General features: G+C 47.5%; 9 protein-coding genes across 9 annotated transcripts; 4 read left to right on the top strand and 5 right to left on the bottom strand.

Moving 5' to 3' along the window:
* The first annotated feature begins 44 nt into the window (after positions 1–44).
* Positions 45–2,535, top strand: BDV27DRAFT_171276 (putative gamma-tubulin complex component GCP4). The gene has a single exon (XM_032075561.1). The coding sequence runs from the start codon at positions 62–64 to the stop codon at positions 2,471–2,473; it is 2,412 nt and encodes an 803-aa protein (XP_031933125.1). The 5' UTR covers positions 45–61; the 3' UTR covers positions 2,474–2,535.
* Positions 2,536–5,054: 2,519 nt separating this feature from the next.
* On the top strand, positions 5,055–6,282 carry BDV27DRAFT_97339 (putative short chain dehydrogenase/oxidoreductase). The gene is made up of 2 exons (XM_032078096.1): positions 5,055–5,519; positions 5,582–6,282. The coding sequence occupies exons 1-2, from the start codon at positions 5,246–5,248 to the stop codon at positions 6,259–6,261; spliced, it is 954 nt and encodes a 317-aa protein (XP_031933124.1). The 5' UTR covers positions 5,055–5,245; the 3' UTR covers positions 6,262–6,282.
* A 445-nt stretch (positions 6,283–6,727) lies between these two features.
* BDV27DRAFT_119936 (putative MFS transporter) lies at positions 6,728–8,755 on the bottom strand. The gene is made up of 4 exons (XM_032064978.1): positions 8,292–8,755; positions 7,543–8,198; positions 7,412–7,479; positions 6,728–7,354 (listed from the first exon to the last, which is right to left on the bottom strand). Exons 1-4 carry the CDS (start codon positions 8,644–8,646, stop codon positions 6,742–6,744), a joined length of 1,692 nt encoding a protein of 563 aa, XP_031933123.1. The 5' UTR covers positions 8,647–8,755; the 3' UTR covers positions 6,728–6,741.
* A 351-nt stretch (positions 8,756–9,106) lies between these two features.
* BDV27DRAFT_152455 (uncharacterized protein) lies at positions 9,107–10,077 on the bottom strand (the record flags this gene model as incomplete). The annotated part of the gene is made up of 3 exons (XM_032071567.1): positions 9,107–9,120; positions 9,179–9,610; positions 9,666–10,077. The coding sequence occupies 3 exons, from the start codon at positions 10,075–10,077 to the stop codon at positions 9,107–9,109; spliced, it is 858 nt and encodes a 285-aa protein (XP_031933122.1).
* On the bottom strand, positions 10,052–10,711 carry BDV27DRAFT_97329 (uncharacterized protein). The gene has a single exon (XM_032078095.1). The coding sequence runs from the start codon at positions 10,499–10,501 to the stop codon at positions 10,130–10,132; it is 372 nt and encodes a 123-aa protein (XP_031933121.1). The 5' UTR covers positions 10,502–10,711; the 3' UTR covers positions 10,052–10,129.
* BDV27DRAFT_119934 (GILT family protein) lies at positions 10,052–11,781 on the bottom strand. The gene is made up of 2 exons (XM_032064977.1): positions 11,230–11,781; positions 10,052–11,169 (listed from the first exon to the last, which is right to left on the bottom strand). Exons 1-2 carry the CDS (start codon positions 11,622–11,624, stop codon positions 10,674–10,676), a joined length of 891 nt encoding a protein of 296 aa, XP_031933120.1. The 5' UTR covers positions 11,625–11,781; the 3' UTR covers positions 10,052–10,673.
* A 1,211-nt stretch (positions 11,782–12,992) lies between these two features.
* On the top strand, positions 12,993–14,970 carry BDV27DRAFT_140718 (uncharacterized protein; the record flags this gene model as incomplete). Its single annotated transcript, XM_032069714.1, has 5 exons — positions 12,993–13,353; positions 13,412–13,715; positions 13,769–14,148; positions 14,203–14,529; positions 14,585–14,970. 5 exons carry the CDS (start codon positions 12,993–12,995, stop codon positions 14,968–14,970), a joined length of 1,758 nt encoding a protein of 585 aa, XP_031933119.1.
* A 364-nt stretch (positions 14,971–15,334) lies between these two features.
* Positions 15,335–16,809, top strand: BDV27DRAFT_140717 (FMN-dependent dehydrogenase; the record flags this gene model as incomplete). The annotated part of the gene is made up of 5 exons (XM_032069713.1): positions 15,335–15,359; positions 15,487–15,824; positions 15,877–16,343; positions 16,395–16,603; positions 16,652–16,809. The coding sequence occupies 5 exons, from the start codon at positions 15,335–15,337 to the stop codon at positions 16,807–16,809; spliced, it is 1,197 nt and encodes a 398-aa protein (XP_031933118.1).
* A 106-nt stretch (positions 16,810–16,915) lies between these two features.
* On the bottom strand, positions 16,916–18,980 carry BDV27DRAFT_152452 (uncharacterized protein; the record flags this gene model as incomplete). The annotated part of the gene is made up of 3 exons (XM_032071566.1): positions 16,916–18,656; positions 18,707–18,839; positions 18,893–18,980. The coding sequence occupies 3 exons, from the start codon at positions 18,978–18,980 to the stop codon at positions 16,916–16,918; spliced, it is 1,962 nt and encodes a 653-aa protein (XP_031933117.1).
* Between the last annotated feature and the right edge of the window lie 2,808 nt (positions 18,981–21,788).

The raw sequence follows: 21,788 nt of genomic DNA, 5'->3' as shown, positions 1-21,788 counted from the left end.
TAGTGTTAGCTCCTTTATCACGCACATATCTTAACGGTTTCTGTAGAGAGCTCCAAACAGAATGCTCCACGAAATCCTTCTCTCCCTCTCCGGCCAACCGTCACCACTTTTCCAAGCCCATACTGAAGAAGACACGGTCTCTGAGGATGCGTTTCCTCTCCTGTCACCTCCGGAGAAAGCCCTCCTCGCCTCCCTTGCCCGTCTGAGTCAACTCCACGCTAAACTGCGAGCTCATACAGCTCTGATCTCTTCCTCACACCCTTCTGTCATATGTCGAGCTGCTTCAACTGCGATTAGCACACAGCACTTAGGGAATTTCCAACGAAAGGTACTCGAAGTAGAAAAATCAATTTTAGTGGAAGATAGCGGGTATGTTGGTGGTTACGGGATTGTGCCGTTGTCAACGATAGTCGGCGAATTCTCCCCCTGGACCCGACGGCTCGAATGGCTATGGGAGGTTGCCCAATTTATTCTTCCTGGTCACAAGACAGCCAACAATCAGAGTTGCACAGGCGCAGCACTGATCGATTACCTTCGGGCGGAATCACAAACCGGATATATAGACATTGGAGAGATAGCGCTGCATCTAATCAGTGCGGCTGAAACTGCTTGGATGAGACAGCTGTCGACGTGGCTACTGCATGGGAACCTTCCTGTGCTAGGTAAGGACGACTTCTTCATTCAAGAGGATAGCATGGCCGAGGGCAATCGTGTCCCGGCCGTGACAAACTTTGTTCTACGAACAGACTTGCAACCAAAATTTGTCTCCCCGGATACAGCTTCATCTATCCTATTTATTGGGAAAACATTGAACCTTATCAGGGCAAAGCGCAGTGGCTCTACAACAGGTCCTCCAACGGGTCTCTTAACTACACCCGTCACTCTACACGGAGAACATATCGAGCACTTTGCTGCACTGAAATCACCTATATCGACTGCCAAACTATCCAATAGCATAAACTCCATTCGGTTATCATTGTCACAAAGCACGCTCTCTAAACTGCTACCACTCCCTAAGATCCTCGAGATTCTCGCTGTCCTCCATGATTTCTTGTTGCTGAGACGCGGCGAGTTTGCGTCGGCGCTTGTATCGCATGCCGATGCTCGTTTACTTGAAAGACATCGACGGCCGGGAAATCTGGCTTCCAAAGGCAAATTTCCCGAGGGCCTCCAAGGGCTTTCCATCAAAGAGGGAGATGTTGCGAATGCTTTGTCACAAGCGTTAGCTGAGCTGTATTCTTTGCAAAACGAGGAAGACCCTGTAGATGATGAGCTTGATCTTGCGAGAAGCCTTCTGCAGCTATCAATGAATGATAAAAGAAAAAGCCACTCAGTCGCGGCAACGCCTTCAGCAGGTGGGCCTGACCATGTAGCGAACATCTCAGATATCCCTTTCGATGACCTCCTTTTCCCATCTCCAACAGCTCTCTCAGCACAAGTCCACCCACCCTTGGATCTATTTCTCTCAGCTTCTGACGTTTTAATATATTCAAAGATTCACTCCTATCTTCTGGGTATACGACGTGCGCAACTACACTTGGGGGACCTTTGGAAACACACATTCCTGCGAAAAATTCACCCATCCCCATTGGGTCCACCCAGGAGCAACTCCCAGTTTGGCCAGAGCAAGCTCAGAGCGGGGAGGCAAAGGGATAACATCCGAACACGTCAGATGAGACCCATCTGGGCTACGTGCAGTGCTTCCCTTTTTGTATTATCAGAAATAGGCAGCTTTTTTCAAGGAGAGGTTATCAATGGCTCTTGGCAACACTTCCGGGAGTGGATTGGAGGTGCCCCAGTCTCGTCCACGAGCTCCCGGCCTGGAACTTCGTCGTCGTCAAAGAGCAAACCCAGCTATAACAGCATGGTCTCTGAGGAAACGTCTGAAACTGGATTGGACCGATCCACTCAGTTGCCAAGGACACAGCATGATCCTGAAACATTGACGGTCGCACATCGTCGATACCTATTCACCATGGTCCAGGCACTCTTCTTGACCGACAGACCATTCACCAAAGCTCTTCGGTTCCTACTTACCAGTGTTGACCATTTTATCGCACTTGTGGTCCGTCTCGAAAGCATTCAGCGCAATATGGACTTAGAGACAGACGAAGGTGTCGTGGACTCCTTAGTCGATTACGCCGGGGAGGAGAAGGAAGTATGGCAAGCACTCAGTGCAGCGCGAGGCGAAGTTGAGACGGGAATCAAGGTTCTTGTGGCACGGCTGAAAGACATTGACGACAGCCGGTCTGGAGAAGGACGAACAATGTTTGATATGTCGAAAAGTCCACGTGAAAACTGGTCAATGTACCAGCAAAATGGAACAGGTGCTGAGGCCAACATGGGTCACTATGTGCCCAGAAAGGCGGCCGGAGTGGATCGACTGCTAATGAAGTTAGACTTCGGGAACGCAAATGGAAGCATTGGGCCTGCAGCGTTTGTATCAGGTGGATATGGCAACGCGGGATACTAGGATTACCAACTCCTAGGAAACGAGTTATGAGTATGGTCATGTAATGTATTTTTAGCATGAACTTAGGAATCTACTATTGTCATGGGGCGACACATGACTGCCTAACTCCCCACCGTCCTCCGGGAGGAACTACTACCCTACGGAGTAGGGTCCGGGGAAGTCACTACCTACGCGGCCGCTAACATTAAGTTAGAGGGCTTCGGGGCTAGGAACAACGATAGCGTCACTAATGCCAGTCCTGAACTCTGCCACATAACCACTGCCTATGGCAGTCGGTCATATCTCCCCTGTGAGAGAGGAAGTCTACTAATGGGACTTATAGTCCCTCAAAGAAACAAAGAGAGGTGAGAATGTAACTCTCTATTAACACAGTTCAAGTCTCCTAGCCATTCTTTGCCTTAGGCTCTAATAGTATTTGTTGAAGCCTACCTAGTAGGTTTCGACTAGGCGGGATTTGGTTTAGCCCCTGCAGACTTGACACCTGCCGGATCCCATCAAAAAGCTTCATGTTTATTATTTTACTTCCTCCTTCTCTGCAAGCCATTGAGGCTCAACTCATGGATGGGACTCAAATATTTAACCGTTGTACCTTTCTAAAGTCAATTTTCTCCCATCAAGATTAACCAAGCTTGTCCATTTGGCCGGATGACGGTGTGACTATACACACAAAGTACAACACATTATCTCCTCTGAAACCGCCTGGGGCGAAGTTTGAGCAGCTAAGGAGCAGGCAGCACTTTGGCTCAAAAGATATGAAAGATTCCCTGGGCCTTGAAAAGGAGCTTTGTGAAACCTGGAGTTCTACCGAATAGGCCAATTACCAGTAACCCCATCGGCCTGGGGCAGTGTCAGCGGTCAAAAACGCAGCCACTGTCAAATGATCAACATCCAATCTCTTGTACCTCAATGTATATCGTCCTACATGCAGATTATTATACGGCGTTAGATGAGCACTCGCGAAAAAATTCTGAAGGTACACATGATTCAGAGTTCCTTTAACGGAATACCCAAATAGGTAACCGAGAAGATCGGGCCCTAGCTTCAGCCACAAGGGGAGAGCTTAATTTGTCGGGATCTCAACAGCCAGTGTCTATTTTAATTTCATGCTTATTCTCCGACCGACTAGGCGATGATCTACTTTGTCTTTGTATATGAATTTTTATGCTTGGCTCCTATGCCCCGCTTGACCATGAGCGGTTGAAGTGCTGATGAGGCCCCTAAATTGGTGTAAGGGGGATTATTGCCCAGCCGGGGAGACAGGCGAGATACCAAGAGGTTGGACTTGCCTAACAGGCAGGTTACTCGAAGAATCTTGAGTTCCTGTGGATGGAATGCTACGATCGAAAAGATTATCTACCTCTGCTATCGGCTCAGGCATGGTTGTCTTAGACTGTCATTTTTCATGTGCTAAGCAGCAAAAGTACTGTCGTGGGTCCTTCCATAGCGAATCAGCAAGAGGGACCGAAAAAAAAAAATAAGAAAAGAAAAGAGAAGGAAAAAAAATTATTACCAAGGAGGTATGGGTTACCAAATCAACCGGAAGTTCGTTTCCAGGCCACCGACGTTTGGAACTTTTGATATAGGCTTGTGGAGCAATGTTGCTATAAACACGCAAAGTGTGGGGAAGAAACAAAATGGGCAAGAAAAACTCTGGAAGGATGAATGACCCAAAGACTGGGACAGATACTGCAAGGATCGTCTAAGACTGACTGTCTAGAACCATGAAAAAAGCAACGGATACCCTAATCAGTGTTATCTTGCTGCGGGAAGGCACTTGGATCCATAACTCACTATGAGGGCGGATTACAACACCACTTACGATGCCGAGGCTGCTATTGGAGGATTGCCTTCCCGCAAAGATGGGAAGCCGGGGTAACCGTCGCTTCCCCGGCATTGGCTGGGAAAGGCAACCATCGTGAGCTCATTACAATACAACCTAAGCAAAAACTCTCAATTGTAGCCGGATTTTCTCGACATTGATTGTATCAATTGAATTCCATACTCCGTACAATTGGCATCACCGTTTGTCTCCTTTTTCTTTCCCCTTTTTTTTTTTTTTTTTTTCGCCACCAACTCCTATTGCGAGGGACACGTTGATACCGAAATCTGATCCAGTATCTGCCAATTCTCGGTCACCCCATACTCGGGAATCCCGCGCTGAGTGGGCCATTCCACAAACCTAATGATCGTCATCCCTCGATCAACTGACCAATCTGTCTTACCGTTCTCGGCCATGAACCATCGTCCGAACAAAAGCTCACGATGCTTTCTCAGACACAACCACACCCACAATTTCACGTCGGGATTATTTGTCCAATGCCGCTCCATGCCGGTTTATCCCCTCATCCCTGTGGCAAGGTTCTACCACTATAATCTGTGCATGGACTAGACCCTGTACCATGGATCCTCCCAGGCATTGAATTGGATCGGGGTCACCCTGAAGTCATCGTGAAAGCAATCTAGAATCCAATCGCGGACCCATCTGGGTATCACGCGGCCGTCTCGATTTTTCCTGCTGGCCTTGATTCGCATTCTCCTGTGCAGTACCTACGATGTTCGCTTTCGGTTGTTATGTCTTACCCCCGCGCGGTTTGCTCCCTCTGGGACTATAAACTCCAGGCCCTCCTCCGTAGATAGTGTGGTTACCAAGCGATTGAGACTTTTTTTTTAACCTGTGGTAGCATTTACTCCTGCTGTGCTATTTCTGTCCCATTTTATCACTGGCGTCTCTGTTTAATTTTTAATTCCTCTTAATTTACCACCACCGTAGCCATGTGCTCTACCCTATCGCAGACGCTGTTCCAAGCAGGCCGTTCATGGCAACCAAGCAAAACGCTCCGCCCACTCACACGACTCTCGTATTCCACAACTACCACTACCCATGGGGCGCATCACATCCAAACGCGGATGCCTCCAAAGGACTCAATCAAGAATGGGCATCGCTTTAAGGAATTCGACCTCAATGACCGCGTTTACGCCATCACCGGCGGTGGAAGAGGACTCGGTCTAGCCATGGCCGAAGCCCTAATGGAAGCCGGCGCCAAAGGTACATCCCAACTTGCTCACCAAATTCGCCCAGCATCCATATTAACCAACCATGGTATCTAGTCTACTGTCTCGACCGCCTCGAAAACCCCCACCCAGACTTTATGGCCGCAAAAGAGCACGCAGAAACCAACTACGGCGGCAGCCTGGAGTACTACCGAATCGACGTCCGCGACGATGCAGAAGTAAACAACGTGTTCGCCGAAATTGCCGGCCAGAACAAACGTCTGGACGGTCTGATCGCCGCAGCCGGAATCAATCACCTCCAGAGCGCCCTCGAGCACTCCCAAACCGCCATGAACGAAGTCATGCAGATTAACTACAACGGAGTGTTTAACTCCGCCACCGCCGCCGCCCGCCAGATGTTCAACTACCAGCAGAAGGGATCTATCCTACTCATCGCTAGCATGAGCGGCCTCATCGCCAACAAGGGCATGACTTCCCCTGTCTACAACTCCTCCAAAGCGGCTGTCATTCAGCTGGCTCGCTCTCTCGCAATGGAATGGGGCCGTCACGGTATCCGTGTGAACAGTCTCTGCCCCGGTCACATCATCACCCCCATGGTCGAGCAGGTGTTCCAGCAGAACCCGGCTTCGCGGGCCGTCTGGGAGGCAGAAAATATGCTTGGACGATTGGCGTACCCTGAGGAATTCAGAGGCGCTGCCCTCTTCGCTCTCAGTGATGCTAGCAGCTTCATGACGGGAAGCACGATGCTCATTGATGGTGGCCACACCGCGTGGTAAATTCCTTGTGTATATTGACACAATAAACAAAAGACAACCTTATCATATACATAGTATGGTTAATAATTGGGGAAAAGGGTATAAATAGGGGTCAACGGAAAAACACGGGTTTGTTTGGCGCGGGTTGCTTGTATAGCCTTTTTGTCTTGTCGGAATCTTGAGCACGCGCGTTTTTGTGTCGCATTCTATGCTTGCTGGTTTGATTGCATAGTTGGTTGATCGGGTTCTTTTAACATACCTTTTTTTTTTTTTTTGCGGCATGTATTTTGCATCGATATACATATGAGCTCATAATTGGATTTCCAATTAGTCTTCTTGCTTCAATTATTCATCTTAGGGGTTCTTATAAAGTCTTGGTGTTGATAGCTGGGGCTTTTGTTATTGAACCTTTTGTATTATCCGAGGTGTTTAAGCAAGTAAATGTGACATTTTATCAAATCATATCTAGTCCTTACATAACCAACCTAAACAAGTTTTATCTTAGAGGATATACGTAAATTTCTCCTCCACGCGACGTCCAATATTCCTCCCACCCATAAGCACCTCGCTCTCCTCCCCACCATGCATCTCAATCTCATCTCCCTCTGCCTCAACCTTGCGACGCAACCTTAGCAGCATAACCCTCAACACGAACGCCAAAACTGCCACAACAACCATGAAGAACGAACAAGTCGCCATTCCGCGGACATACCATGGACCATCAACACTAGGGTACAACCTCGTCCCGAGGAGCGGTCCACACTGACCAATCACATTCATAATGGCAATACTCGCGCCTTTACCTTCTTTGGCGACGCGGTTATCCATAGTCCAGGTCATGATCAGGGTGATGGCAGAGAAGAAGCCCGCTGTTGCAGGGTAGACGCAGAGGTATCGAATGGTTGTGTGTGCTGCTGCGGGGAGGCGCGCGTGGAAGTGACCTGTTAGGGCGATGATAAGGTAGGATGCTGAGGAGAGGAGTGCGTGCGTGATGAGGTAGGGGCTTCTTTTGCGGTTGCGGTCGGAGAGGTAGGCTGTGAGAAGGACTACAATGAAGGCGAAGAGGAAGGGCGGGGCGGAGAGGGCTTGTGAAGTTACGGAGGAGTAGCCCATGCTGTTTTTTTATGTTAGCCTTACATGTTGGGTAGGTGTTGATTTTGTGTATGCTTACTCTTTTATGATGGTGGGGAGGAAGACGGGCATGGAGCTGAATGCTACATTGCAGCTGAAGAACATGAACTAGTAGATATCTTATTAGTAGAGCGCGTTTTGGGTGTTGATGTGAGATCTGTCGGGGCTTACAGCTGTAATGTAGGACTTGGGATCGGCTAGCGTGGTTCTGACTTCCTTCCAGTTGAACTTCCCTTGACGTGGCTCGTGGTGGTTTGGTTTGTTCTCTTCCATCCGTAGCTCGGCTACCATTCTCTGGCGCGGTCCCAGAAACCAGGCGCTGCCGGGTGAGTCTGGGATCACGATCCAGGCGAAAACTGCGACGATCACGCTTGGAAATCCTTCTACTAGGAACAATGTGCGCCAGGGCGCGATTGGGCCGTTGCTGCTCATTTTGACAATCACCCAAGCGAGGCTACTTGCAAACGATGAAGCCAGGGGTGCCGCGGAAATGAACAGTCCGTTTCGAAATGCGAGCTCTTCGCGTTTGTAGAAGAGTGATAGGTAGAATGGGACGCCCGGGCCAAACGCCGCTTCTGTAATTCCAAGAAGGGCGCGCAGGAGGACAAGACCCCCGAATGAAGTAGCCAGAGATTGGAAACATGCAACAAGGCCCCATCCACATACGCAGAGTGAAATGTAAATATGCGGCGGGACGAGACGATACATTAGAGTCATCCATTCAAAGAGTATATAGGTGATGTAAAATGCTGTAAGAAGCCATTCATATTGCGAAGATGAAAGCTTAAGATCATCCGTCATGCCAGCAATTTTGGCATTTCCAATATCTGAGTCGCTGTTAGCTTGCTGTATGTATATTATCACCTGTGATTTGGGGGCGGCGGTCTCGCTGCTTTCTGACATGATATATCATCACTTACTAGACCGATCCAAGAAAGAGAGTAGATATAGTAGCGCTAAGAATGGAACTAGTCGGTGATCGAATTTTTTCACGATCTGCTTCTCTTCTATTGCTGTATACTTCGGGAAGCCCGTATCAGGCTTCCCTTCAGAATCGTCGTAAGAGTCGTATCCATCGTCGCGATCGTCTCCGTCGGCACTAAATTGCGTTTGCACTTTCAATGAGCCCGGAGGTGGGCGACTTGGGGGCCCAAATTCATCTTCAGATCTGTCGGATACAGGTGTATACTGAACGGGGGAGGGCGTTGTGTTACTAGACGTGGAATACGCGGCCTCGGTCGGCTGAGGAAACAAGGAGGCCATTTCAGGAAGCATGGAAAGTACGCTGGTAGCAGCTCAAGGCAGCATCTCTCTTCAAACGGAATAAGCCACAATTGCAACTCAAACTTTACAATCCCCGGCCTGCATTTGGCGTATAACGAGGTAGTATCGTGTTGGGGGTCAAAAGAGATACAGTATTGCGTATGTATGGAATTCCCGATCAGGAGAGTGCACGTGGTGCCCACTAGCGTTGTGATTTGCGCCAAGACGTGGGAGAAGGGAATATGATTAAAGAGCATGCACTGCATTCTTTCTACCTATAGTACATTACAATGCTTCACCCATTCCTCCGTTTCATGCTAATGTACAAACACGTTACAAGATGAAACTCACTGAGTAACAGACAGGTCAGAACGCACCTCAACTCCCAGCAATCAATCCAGCCCATGTTAAGTTAGTATGCAAATGTATTCACCCCCCACCAAACCACAAGCGAAGAGAAAACACACATGGTCTAAGGGTCATTTCCTAGGACGGTATGAGTCGAGGGCCCGCCGCTTCCTCCTATGACCATGTCTCTCAATACCTTCATCGAAATGCCTCTTTCGACCACCCGTAAGCTGTGTCGCCTTATCCCTGGCAATCAGGAAGACCTGCTCTACATCCGGGACAGAGGTATGGTCTGACAGTCCGTTTGAATGAAGATAGCGAAGAACATTTTCGGCTGTGTCTCGAAGAAAACGAACTGCCTCGATGCCAACAAACCCCTCCGTTTGCAAAGCTTTGTAGTACTCATCCTTGGCGCGGTGGTAAACATCCAAAAGCCTATCAACTCGGTCGAAAACTTGCTGTGTGTGTCTTTTCGAACTGGTCTTCAAATCGGTCTGTTCCACGTAGTGATGATCGTTGTGATCCCTGGGTTCATGTTCAGGGTTAAAAGGTGCCTGGTCAACAAACAATGTCTCAGGCTGCAACTTATGACCGATAACTATCTCCGGCGTAGTACCATGGGTGGAAGCTAAGACGCTACAGTTAAAGAAGCTCTGTGAACGGAGGAATACGATGGTACGCACCTCTGCTCAGTACATTTTCCAGCTCGAGCTGTTTAGCTAGTATAGCTCTACTTTGAGATGTAGGCGAGATAGGAACAATGCCGAGAAATTCAGTTAGATAAAGCTCAAGTGCACCGGTGTCAGTCAAATTCTCTCCATTTCTGCTGAGCTTCAGGAGCGCCCGGTCGTAGGTGGTTATCTGACCATCCTCGAAAGCCTGTGAGCGGCACTTGATCAGAGAGACCTGGCGTCGAAGCGCGCTGAAGAGAAGCGATGCCTGTTCCGGGCTTCCGAGAATTTCGCGGAGGATATCAGTGGTGCTTTGTTGATTGATCGTGTAGTATTTGCGCACCAGCTCGTCGGCTGTCCTTTCTGGGTCGACTCTTCTTTCTCGATGACTTCTCCAGGGGGATGGAAGCCAAGAGGATGCCATGGCTGTTGATTGACAAGGAGAGTTGAGGACAACAGATATGAAAAGGGCGCAGCTACCAAGGAAAAATATTGGTATGTAGAATTAATAAATCAGTATGCATTGAGTATGAGTGAAAGCAGAGCAGGTAAACACGGATGACTTCCATGAAGCATACTAGAAACACAACAAAATATCCTGTTGTTGGGACCCTGTATAGCAACAGGATAATTTCAGTGCTAGTAAGGGTGAATGGTTGCTGTGACAAATGTGCACGATTACTTTTCTGTAAACGATGCAATGTGGAGGGGAGATGAGAGTATATGGCGTGCATCTGTGAAAGATAGTCCTTTGTGATTTGCGTATTATTTTGCATGGCAGAAAACTGAAATGCAGAATCTTCTCGATCAAACAAGAAGAGAAAAAAGAAACAGATTCTTTTAGACATTATGAATTAGCGAGCATCAATATCTGCAATAAATAATGCTTATATATATCGCGGATATCATCTTAATACTGTCACCTGCAGAGATACGAGCTGAAGCTGTAACCAGCAACCCTTGGAGACGATTTTCATAAATCATAACAACCATGCAGCCATCATAACCCTTCCATAACACTTAGTTCTTCTCTTGCCAGAGTCTTTCGATTTCCTCCACGAGTGTAGATACTTGACTGCCCTCCCCCTCCTTAGCGCAGTTCTTCCATTCTCCGTCATCGCGGACGCACCAAACAGAGTCATCCAGCCGGACAGTACAACTCGTATGAACTTCAAGGTCTGCACTATGGACAGCACTTTGACGCAACAAAGCGAGACCACTTAAGTCGCCATTGTTGGGATCATCCTCCTGCCTGCTAACGCAGCTGTTCAAAGATTCAAAATCAATACCATGTTGTAAGGCGCAGTTTTGAACCAGTGCGCGGTCCGGGATAGCCTCGTACTGGCCGACAAGACAATTCGCAAATCCGAGGGAACGGATGGTAGGCATGCGAGTAGTTTTCTCGGTCTCACCCTCAGGTGAGAAAGGGAGATCTTGAGCGCAAAGCATAAGCATGTCGCCAATGCATTCGCCAGGGCCGTGTTTGCAATGTACATCAGATGATTGATTAGTGACGCTAGATGCCGGTTAGTTCCGTAGGTTACAATATTAAACCGAGATCGCCCTGCCTACACACCTTGCAATGAAGGACAATTCAAAATCGACTTTCTCACTGATACGCTCCATAGTAGGAACGACCAATTTCTGGAGACAGTCCTGCGCGTCTGGACATTTGCTCATAATATGAGCCTCAAGCGGGACCTTGTTACTTGATGCCAGCACAGATGTCTCACCACCCTTCGGGGAGGATAAAAGTGCACCGAGTTTTCCCCTCATTTTGTGACAGGCAGGGAAATTGATGTTTGGGATGGCGAAGAACACGGTGCTTAGCGTGAGCAATGAGATTAAGCTCAGGGCAACTGCGAGCTGGGAATTGCGACCGCGTCGGGCACGTATCGGGGTCGCATCGGGAGAAGTTGGGATCTCAACATAATGGTGTTGGCCATAAGGCCGGTTTTCCGACTTCTCCATAGTTACCACTTAACTGGTGAGTATTCGTTGTGAAATGTGACGGATAGCTATGGCGCGTAAGGGTTAGATAAAGGAAGTAGAAATAATCGAGAACCTCGATGGAGTCTTCTTCCCCATGTAAGATTGAATCATGGGACACTTGAATGGCCAATCGTTACGCAATACGTCTGTCAGTTGTCACCGCTATACCTAATTTGTCTAGGAACATCCATACCGCCTACTTAATTCAAGCGCTAAAGCTCTCTAGGTAGCAAGGCGGTTTTTCAATTGATAATACGTGATTACCTCATGGGCTCCGACCGAGGAAAGGGCCTCTCCACTTGTCTACTGCGACAATAGTATCTCTATCTAAAAGGCTTCTTGAAATTCTAAAATTACCCAAGATGATGATAACCTATAGGGGCCTCTACTTATTTTTTGACCGAAAATAATCGCTTGGGATGGTATGATGAGCGTGAAACTCCTAGCCCCGCCAAAGATGAGAGAGTGTTCAATTAGCTCTGCCAGCAAATGCCGAACTCCGGTTCAGCCCCACTGGACAAAAGAACGGTTCCCTATTTCGGCAGCTCTCGTTATAGTCCAAGTAAGTTTCTTTTCCTATGTCTTCTTCAACATTCTGGACATCTATGCGCTGCAACAAAATGCTATGACTATCGGGCCCTTCACTGCATAATTCTGAACCACACCTTCCTGCGTTTCCACATATGTAGCGTCATCAATCGAATGTTAAAATTACTGTATAGGGCGTGATTACTCTTCATTAGTGGGATTGAAGCCCAAAACAACCCAATTGTATGCGGCATTGTAACCATTTAAATTCAGGCATATAAATGATGTGGCTTCGTAAAGGACACCAGATAGTAGACTCCAGAAGTACGCCTGATATTTCGTCCTAAATTCAATAACACACAATGAAGATCGAATCGTCGCTACAAGACTTCTCCTTAGCTGGCTATAAATACATGGCGTTTTAAAGAGTGGTCAAGTGGAGGGGACGCCTCTGGTTTCAGCTACTCCTTTATAATGAAATTATATATCCCAGCATGTCTAGAAGATATACAGAATGGCTTGGATCGGTTATGTGGAGTCTTGAGTGCCTCCCAATGCTTGATATGGCATAGAACTATGCATGTGCCTTGATTTTTCTGTACGGCTTACATTATCCACACAGGGGAAACAGTTAAGGAAATATTTTGCGATAGGTTATCATATAGTAGCAGCAGATCTCAGTGATACCCACATGCAGACCCACCTATGATTTTTCTTTTCTCCTACTAGTATTTTTAGAACTGCTTACTCCTCTGTCAAACCATTACAATCTGCGAGAAAATGCACTTCCTGTACATCTGGAGGGAAGAACAACGCATCATGTCCGATAATATTTCTTCTTTATCCCTTCTCCATGGTCCATCCGAGCCAGCCCTAAAATCATACTCTATTGGGCAACTCCTCAACCAGCAGGCAACCCACTTCCCAACCAAGGAGGCAGTCATCTTCCCAACTGAGGGTGTTAGATACACCTATCAAGAGTTGAATTCAAGAGTACGAATTGTTTCCCGCGCACTCGTAGCGCGTGGAATCAAAGCCGGTGATCGTATCGGCGTCTTCTGCGGTAACTGCGTGGGATATGCAGAGGTTTTCCTAGCAGCAACTAGGATCGGGGCGATTACAGTATTGCTCAATAATGCATACTCAACTACAGAATGCCTAAATGTACTCAGAACTACCGGTAAATGATTCCCTGGCTTTTGTTTCACCTGGGAGAGACAATCTTACTAATTACATAGGGTGCTCGTTGCTTTTCACTGCAACACATATCGGACAGCGTGACTTGGCATCTTGCCTCAGAGCTCTCAAAGCTTCATTAGATAGAGACGAAATTCCTGATTTGAAGCAAATCGTTCTATTGAAGATGGATGGCGACACTCGAGAGCAGTTCCAATTTTTTGACAGCTTCCTCGGCTTGTCGAGCAACATACCAGACTCGACACTCTCTGAGATAGAGCAAAAAGTCCAGCCCGATCAGACCTGCACTTTCCAATTCACAAGTGGCACGACCGGTGCCCCTAAAATCGCCATGCTGACACATAGGTATTACTCCGGGGTATGAAGAATTTAACTCTACAATACTGATATGTGAATAGGAACGTAATCAGCAATGCCCATTCCATCGGCTATCGTCTACTACTATCAGAAAAAGACGTCGTCTGCTGTCCATACCCTCTATTCCACATTTCCGGACTGGTAATAGGCCTACTCTCCTGTCTGACATACGGAGCCGCAATTGTATACCCGTCACCCACATTCGACCCCTCGGCCGTACTCCACGAAGTCGTGCGAGAAAAGTGCACAGGGCTTCATGGTGTGCCGACCATCTTCATTGCTCTCCTTGAACGATATCGTCAGCTCAAGAATGGCCCAATCCACCTCAGAACGGGTCTTATAGGCGGCGCACCAGTCCCCGCAGCTTTACTTAGGGAGATGCATAAGGAATTCGGGTTCGAAGATTTGACGGTGGCTTACGGTAAATCTCTCCCCTTATCCATTTAGATGTTTACTTCTCTGATACATGAACTAGGAATGACTGAAACATCCCCGATCAGCTTCATGTCTCGATCAGCAGAGCAGCCAAGTGATGCGGTAGTGCATAGAGATATACTTCCTCACACATTTGCCAAAATCATCGATTCATCAGGGAATATTGTGCCACAAGGAATACGCGGCGAACTCTGTATCGCGGGGTCCGGCGTGCAGAAGGGATACTATCAGAATCCTGAAAAGACTCGTGAGGCGCTTAAAACAGATCCCTCCGGGGTTGTGTGGATGCATACGGGTGACGAAGCAGTTATGGATGCACGGGGACATTGTGTCATCACTGGTCGGATTAAGGATATTATCATCCGGGGTTAGTACACCCTTATAACGCTTCATAGGTTGCGCTGGTAACTAATATTCCCCAGGAGCGGAGAATATCTATCCGGCAGAAATCGAAGAGCAATTGAACAAACACCATACCATTTCTCAGTCTTGTGTCGTCGGGGTCAAACATGAAACTTTAGGCGAGGAAGTGGCAGCTTTTCTACAGAGCACTCCCGGTCAGCCGCGCCCTTCTGCTTCTGAGATCATTGAGTGGTTACAATTGAGCTTGGGGGCCCAGAAAGCACCCGCATGGATCTTTTGGTTGGGAGATGGCGATGTGCCTGTTGTCTTTCCGATTACTGATAGTGGGAAGATCAAGAGGAATGAGATGGCGGATTTAGGAAATAGGTTTGTTGGAAAATATAGAGAAGGTACCAAACTTGATGGTGAGGTTCATGGGGTATCGAATAATGTTGCTTGTACATAGTCGTACTTAGCAGTATAGCAGTAGGGTATACTCCGTTCATCTATTCAGAACACGAATCGAGCTTTTTGCAACGCGGATTAAATTTGCCCGGCAATCCACAGTGAGGCCGATTCCTTGTGGAGAAAAACTGGAGTATGGATTCGAGCGAAGTTCTAGAAGCTCGTGAATGAAGAAAGGAGTGGATACTTGTTGAATATGCCGTCATCTTCAGGTCCGGCAAAAGTCCGGTGTTGCGGTAAAACTCCGGACTGCAGCTATCGTTGTCCAGAACTATATAGAGCCCTAGATCCCATTCATCAAGGGAACAAACTACCCTCTATTATTTGGACAAGTTCAAAGTCTTAAAAGATACAAACCAATAACAATGGCCGATATTCCTTCTACAACAAGTACGTACATCTCTACCCGGCCGACATGAGTAGATCCCAACGCTGACATGACCAGATCCAAGCCCAGTCCACACTGGGCCCTTCCCATCAATTAGCTGCCCATTCAACTCAAAAGAAACAAGATTAGAGACACTCTCTTCGAAACCCCCACTTGAATCAATCCTCAATACCTACGACTTCGAAAAAGTCGCCTCCCAAGAACTAAGCCGTAAGACGTGGGCATTTTATTCATCCGCAGCTACGGACATGATCACACGAGATGCCAACAAAGCCATCTATGATCGTATCCTGCTCCGGCCAAGAGTCCTCCGGAATGTCAATAAGGTCAACACTCGGACTACCATTCTCGGATGCGAGACCGGTCTACCGTTATTTGTCAGTCCCGCAGCCATGGCGAAGATGGTTCATCCCGACGGCGAACTGGCGATCGCAAGGGGTTGTGCGAAATACGGCGTTGGCCAATGTGTGAGTTATGCTTACTTTAAGGTCCGGTGATACCTGCTGACGATAAAAGTAGATTTCTACGAATGCATCATATACAGTGTCTGATATCACGGCCTGCGCGCCTGGTCACCCTTTCTTTTTCCAGTTATATATCAATCGGGACCGTGCTGCATCAGAGCAGCTTCTTCGGCAAGTTGAAAAGAGTGGGATTAAGGCTGTTTTTCTCACTGTTGATGCCCCGGTTGCAGGGAAACGGGAAGCGGATGAGCGTGTCGGGGCTGACGCCTCGGAGATTATATATACAGCACCTATGACCGGGGCACAAGGTGTTGGTGATGCAAAAGGCAGTGCGCTTGGCAGGACGATGGGAAGATATATTGATGCTAGCTTCACATGGGAGGATTTGAAGTGGCTTCGACAGTCAACGTCCCTGCCTATCGTGTTGAAGGGCATTCAGACGGCCGAGGATGCCTTGATGGCAATGGAACACGGAGTCGACGGGATCGTTGTGAGCAATCACGGTGGGAGAAGCGTAGACACGTATGCTTATATCAATTGTACCGGTAGAATAAGGCTAACTTGAGTGGATAGGTCGACGTCATCGATAGCGGTATTGATGGAAATCCGTCAATGCTGTCCCCAAGTATTTGAGCATCTCGAAGTCTATGTCGATGGTGGGATCCGTCGCGGGACTGATATTTTTAAAGCTATCTGCTTGGGAGCTAAAGCCGTAGGAATGGGAAGGCAGTTCTTGTACAGCCTCACATATGGACAAGAAGGTGTGGAGCGCTTAATTGAGAGTATGTATTGGTCTTTTCCCATCCGGCTATTGCTGCTAACGAACGCAGTCATGAAAGACGAACTTGAGACCACGATGAAGCTGTTGGGCATTACAGACCTCTCGCAGGCACATCCCGGACTCCTTAACACTCTAGATGTGGATCATTTGATCCCGAAGAGACTTGGGGAAACGTATAGCGGCCCGGTAGTCAAGGCAAGACTGTGATGGTCATACAGCTCATTAGGGGAACACTCCCTGAACCTTTATACCAGTGAATATCTAATGAATAAGTTGATGTGTATAAGATAGAAATCGCGGTCCGATTGAGGGACTATATGCCCAGCTCAAAGTTATCTGCTGCCATCTGACCGAGAAGTGTCTCATCGAGTCCGAAGCCAAAAGACCCTCCGAGATCGTAGAAATTATAATCCCCTGCCCAGAACGCATTAGCATCGTTAGATTCGGAAGGCAAGGCCGGAAAATGGTCTATGTCGCCACCATCTATCCGATTAGCAAAATCGGTTGTCTCACTCTCATCTAGAGCACGAAATTGCTGCAGCATCTCAAGCATTCCTGTCGCTATATGTTTCGCAATGTGACGCTCATTGAGGCTCATAGCAACATTAGCCAGCATGTCAGCAGAGCGCTGAACAAGAGAGACAATATGTCTTGTATTTACAGCCAGACCGAATTGCGTCGAGCTCTTCCCCCATGTGGCAGCCATTTTCAAAAGAAACGTTGCGCAGAACGCAACCATGGTATAAGTAAAGATGGGAACACCAGGAAAGGCACGACGAAGGTCGTCATCTTCTAATATCAGGGTGAGTGTACTTGTAGCCGCCGCAATGGCTGCATTGGCAGCTTCCCGATGCGCCAGTGATAGTGGGCTCTTAGAGGTAAGTTCAGGATTAGATGTCAAGCCAGAAGGACTAATACCACGCAAAGCAAGTGAATTCAACTGGAAGCGGGCAAAGTGATAGTACAGTACCAACGCTTTTGAGGGATAGGATCCCAAGGCAGCACAGTCCTTTGAGCGAGGTTGCCACTGTAGTCTCCACTGATCAATTGCCACGTTAGAAACCCATAACTTATCGAAGTCTCTATCTTCTAGCGGTCGGTCTGGTTCATTCCCAAAAGCTACGTAGGCCTCTGTTAAAATTGCGAATAGTGCAACTTGTGCGGCCAATCTCGCATCGCCGGGGTTTACCTCCGTCGTATGCATGAATCGCTCAATATTTCGGATGGATTCATCATCAACCGCCGCCGGTGGACGGCCATGGGCGATACTGAACTGATGATCACAAACATAAGTTGCATACCAGAGACAGACACGGTCACGCTGCATATTATCGCCCTGTATCAACTTTTGATACGATTGGTGTAAGCCAATCTCGGCCGCAATACGCGTGGCCTGTCCTGAAAGCTTCCAGCTGAGATTTGCGAGATAAAATGCTCCGATGCAAAGCGCCCGAACATCATCGACGCTATGATTACGAGACAGTGACGAGCTGCAGACCAGTGAGACAAATACGTCATAGCTCTGGTGAAATGCTTCGGTTTTCTCGGGGGTATGCAAGGCACCGACGGTAAGGACTACGGCTGCCAGCAGCGTTGAAGCACGTCGAACAGAATCTAACGTGCGATGAAACGGTAGTATACCATCCCATAATAATCTATTGTTGATACGCATGAAGCGATCGAAGAGGTATTCAGCCTCCGCAAGTGTAATCACCCCTTGAGAGATGAAGTCATCATGAATCAAGGAGGAATTCGGCTTCCATCCTGCATTAACGCGCAGGTTCTTCAACCTAGTAAGTTCGTACAGATTGCGCATAGGCACTGTAACGAGACTGGATGAATTGTCTTCTTGCGGCTGGGGGGAATTTTCTCTTGACATGTCCATTGGAGCCATGGATGGCTCGTTTACATTTTGGGGCTCCGAGCAAGGGCGTGGTGAGCCAACCACTTGACCCTTGGAGAATGTCCATAGCTCCGGTTGTTTGGTTTTCTGTAACAGATGGGCAACAGCAGCTCGTAGAAGTGTAATATCTGCTGTTGTTTGTATTTTCCAGCTGCTATGTGTTAGAGGTAATGTTGATAAGGTAAGATTAATCTTACTCACGCTGAGTCCTCCTGTAAGAATTGCTGAGATATGTCATGTGAAATACAATCTAGTTTATGGCGAATACATCTATTGCATGATGTTTCACCTGGATTTGTTTCACATTTCGTCTTTTGCTTCTTACATTCCATGCCTATAGTACTAGCTCGTTAGCACCGCCGTCGGCCGAAAGATTTCTTGACTTACACACTCGACTCCTTGTTAATCGTAGGCCTTTCCTGCTCGAGACTCGAGACTCTTCGTCTCCATCTGAGCGCTGTCTTTTTCTCGGCATGATGACGGGTGCATTGTCATTGGTGAATAATAATGGGTGGTCGAAGTGCAGGCAGTGCTCAGTGCTACTTAGTAGGCGGTCCAGCTGAGGTGCCCAGTCTGTGCCCAGAAAGTGGAGGGTTTCCCAAAGAAGTTTAGCGTGATATGGACGGTTTGCATATGGCTTGACCCAAAGTACTGCTGGATAGGTAGTAAAGAACCCTGTATTTTACAAAGCCCCTTAAAGCTAATATGTGTGAGTGGTGAAAACGATAGTTAAACAAAGCACGCGATGGATCGGTATGTGTATAAGGTACAAGAACGATTCAACGGATGCATACATACATGCGGCATCGAAACTACTAGTAGGTAGAGAGTCGAGCCCTTATCTTGTTGGTTAGTATACGTAACATCCCAGTAAGTCGCGTAAATTATTGATGGTAGCTACTAGTGGCAGAGCGCCGAGGTCCTTCTCCTGGGCTGCTGTAGCCCATGCCTGGGGATGAGTAAACCGGACGTCCCATAATACTTAATAAGTTACGGAGTAATTACGCTAACGATTACAAAGCTGTAGATGATGAGGTCCTAGGTTCAATCCCGCGTAGATGCACTTTTTTGCCGCTATTCCCTACCCCGTCCACCATAATATTGCAAATATACTATGGGCAGCTACCTCAATCGTTACCGGAGCCCAGCATTTAGAAAGAACCTGAGTGAATTCAAGCTATTTCAACTTACCCCTGAGGCGATCGGCTGGAACCACTATCACAAGAAGTCCACCCGTATAACTCATGTGGATAGCTCTAAGCTCCAGAGAGATATGGAAGTCAAGTGCCAGCATCAGGGAAGGAGAATGACTAATAAAGCTGGGCGGGTAATTTACAGATTAAAGGCAGGACAGGCAGCGACTTGCCGTCCGAGGTTACGGGTGGAATGACGGCCGTTTCTGGCTGTCATTTTCGGCGTCGATTTCACGGGTCTATATTCTACTAGTAAATACTCAAAACACCGGCCTTCCTCCGGATTTTCGCCGAATATCCTTACATCAACTCAAATGAATCCTGTGTCCTTTTGTGAAGGGATTTACAACATATGTAGAGCTAATATTAAATGCATAAGTGGGGGCAATCTCCAGAGCCATTTAGCACTTGATTCAATGTTGACACACCGACCATCGACATCTCTTAAAGCCGTGGCAAAATCAATCAGTTGTCATCGCGAGTTCTTCCGAGCCAACATCATTATTGTCGCGTGCTAGACAGTGATTGCGTGAAGATACTTGCATTCCTAAGGGCTAGGTGTCGCTTGCGACACGCTACTGCATGCTACCTGGCAATAACATCATTTTCGATTAACCAGGAGGCAGACTGGAGAAACTTGCCCGAGTCATCCACCTCGCCAGGAGGGGTGACGAATGACGTCCAGTGAGCTAGCGCCCTATTAGTAGACGCATTCGATCACCGGCTATATACCGAGACCCTAGGATCTACGCAATGTTAGAGGGGGCCGCCTTCTCGCCAGCGTTGACCTAAATCTCTCCGACTTCGGAGGCAGGTTAAGTCTATGTCGAACTCCATCTAACAGACAGACTTTCAGTCCACCTTATTTTAGGACGAATGCGCTTTTTAGAAAGCTGATAGTGGCCGTGAAGGTTCCTGATTCAGCCGAAACATATCCGGGAATTAACCATAACCTATCTCTGCAGCTCGCTCCATGACCCACATGATACGATGGCGAGCACCAATTTGGCGATGCTAACGATGGTTTTATGGCGTTGCAAAAGGTCCTCGTGTCCACAGTCCTCCTGCAGGTTCTCGGCTCGAGTCAAAGCCCAACAAGGCGGGCAAGTCTCAACGAGGATAGGGTGATCGCTTTTCCGCCTGGGCTTTGTTTAGCACGTTGTGTCCGTACATGAGAAACCTTCGTGCCATCTCACCGGGAAAGGTCATGGCGCCGGTTGATCCATGCGAGGTTTAACAAATTAGGGATCTTTGACAAGATGAAAGGGTCTGAAACGCGCGGCATCTAACTTGACGTTAAAGTCAGTGCGTTTGAGTACCGGAGTCGGTAGAGATTGCCCTGCCCCACTGTCTTCCACATGGTCTGTCTGATTAAATGTCTAGATGCTTGGTGCAGTATTTTTTCAGTGTTTTTTTTTTTTTTCTTTTGCTCGGAAGAGGACTTAGTTTCCGGTGTGAATATCAAAAATCTGGTTGTTTTCATTGGTTGTGTTCAACATAGTTTCTCTAGTGAGTCACTGTTGTAGTTCCAATTGATGAAGATTGATTACAAAATTAGTTACAGAGCAATATGTGCAGTCTTGCTTAAACTTTATTGTTAATGATTATTATTATTGATATTATATTTTTCTCCTTTATAAAAGATTTTTTTTTCTTTGCATTGAGAGAAAGATGAAAAAAGGAAAAGGTTGTTTACGTAGCATCTAAGATAAATGAAGAGCAGGCATACATATGTACAATCGATGCGAAAAGGTAACCGTGATAATAGTCCACTCGGACCATTGAAAATAGCAATGAGCGGGAGGGGAGGGGAATTGACCAAAGAAATCGATGAACGAATAAAATCCAAAACAACATGACCCGAGAAAAGAAGCTCCTCCGAGACGCTCCGCCGGGGGAGGTGGATAGAAGAAGTAAAAAGCATCATCCGGTGGTACTGTACCAATTGTACCAATAATACGACTGGGCCTCCAGCGTCACATCGTTTGGGAGATGGTCACATTCGCTCCATCCAACGGCAGCGGCTCTTCTACCTTACTATCAATCATATTAATCTACTAAACTAACCTTCGTCTTATTTTCCCTTTCCT

Source organism: Aspergillus caelatus, assembly GCF_009193585.1.
Source record: "Aspergillus caelatus strain CBS 763.97 unplaced genomic scaffold BDV27scaffold_6, whole genome shotgun sequence".
Lineage (NCBI taxonomy): Eukaryota > Fungi > Ascomycota > Eurotiomycetes > Eurotiales > Aspergillaceae > Aspergillus > Aspergillus caelatus.
The sequence above is the reverse complement of the archived record's forward strand: the minus strand, read 5'-3'. Positions and strand labels throughout refer to the sequence as shown.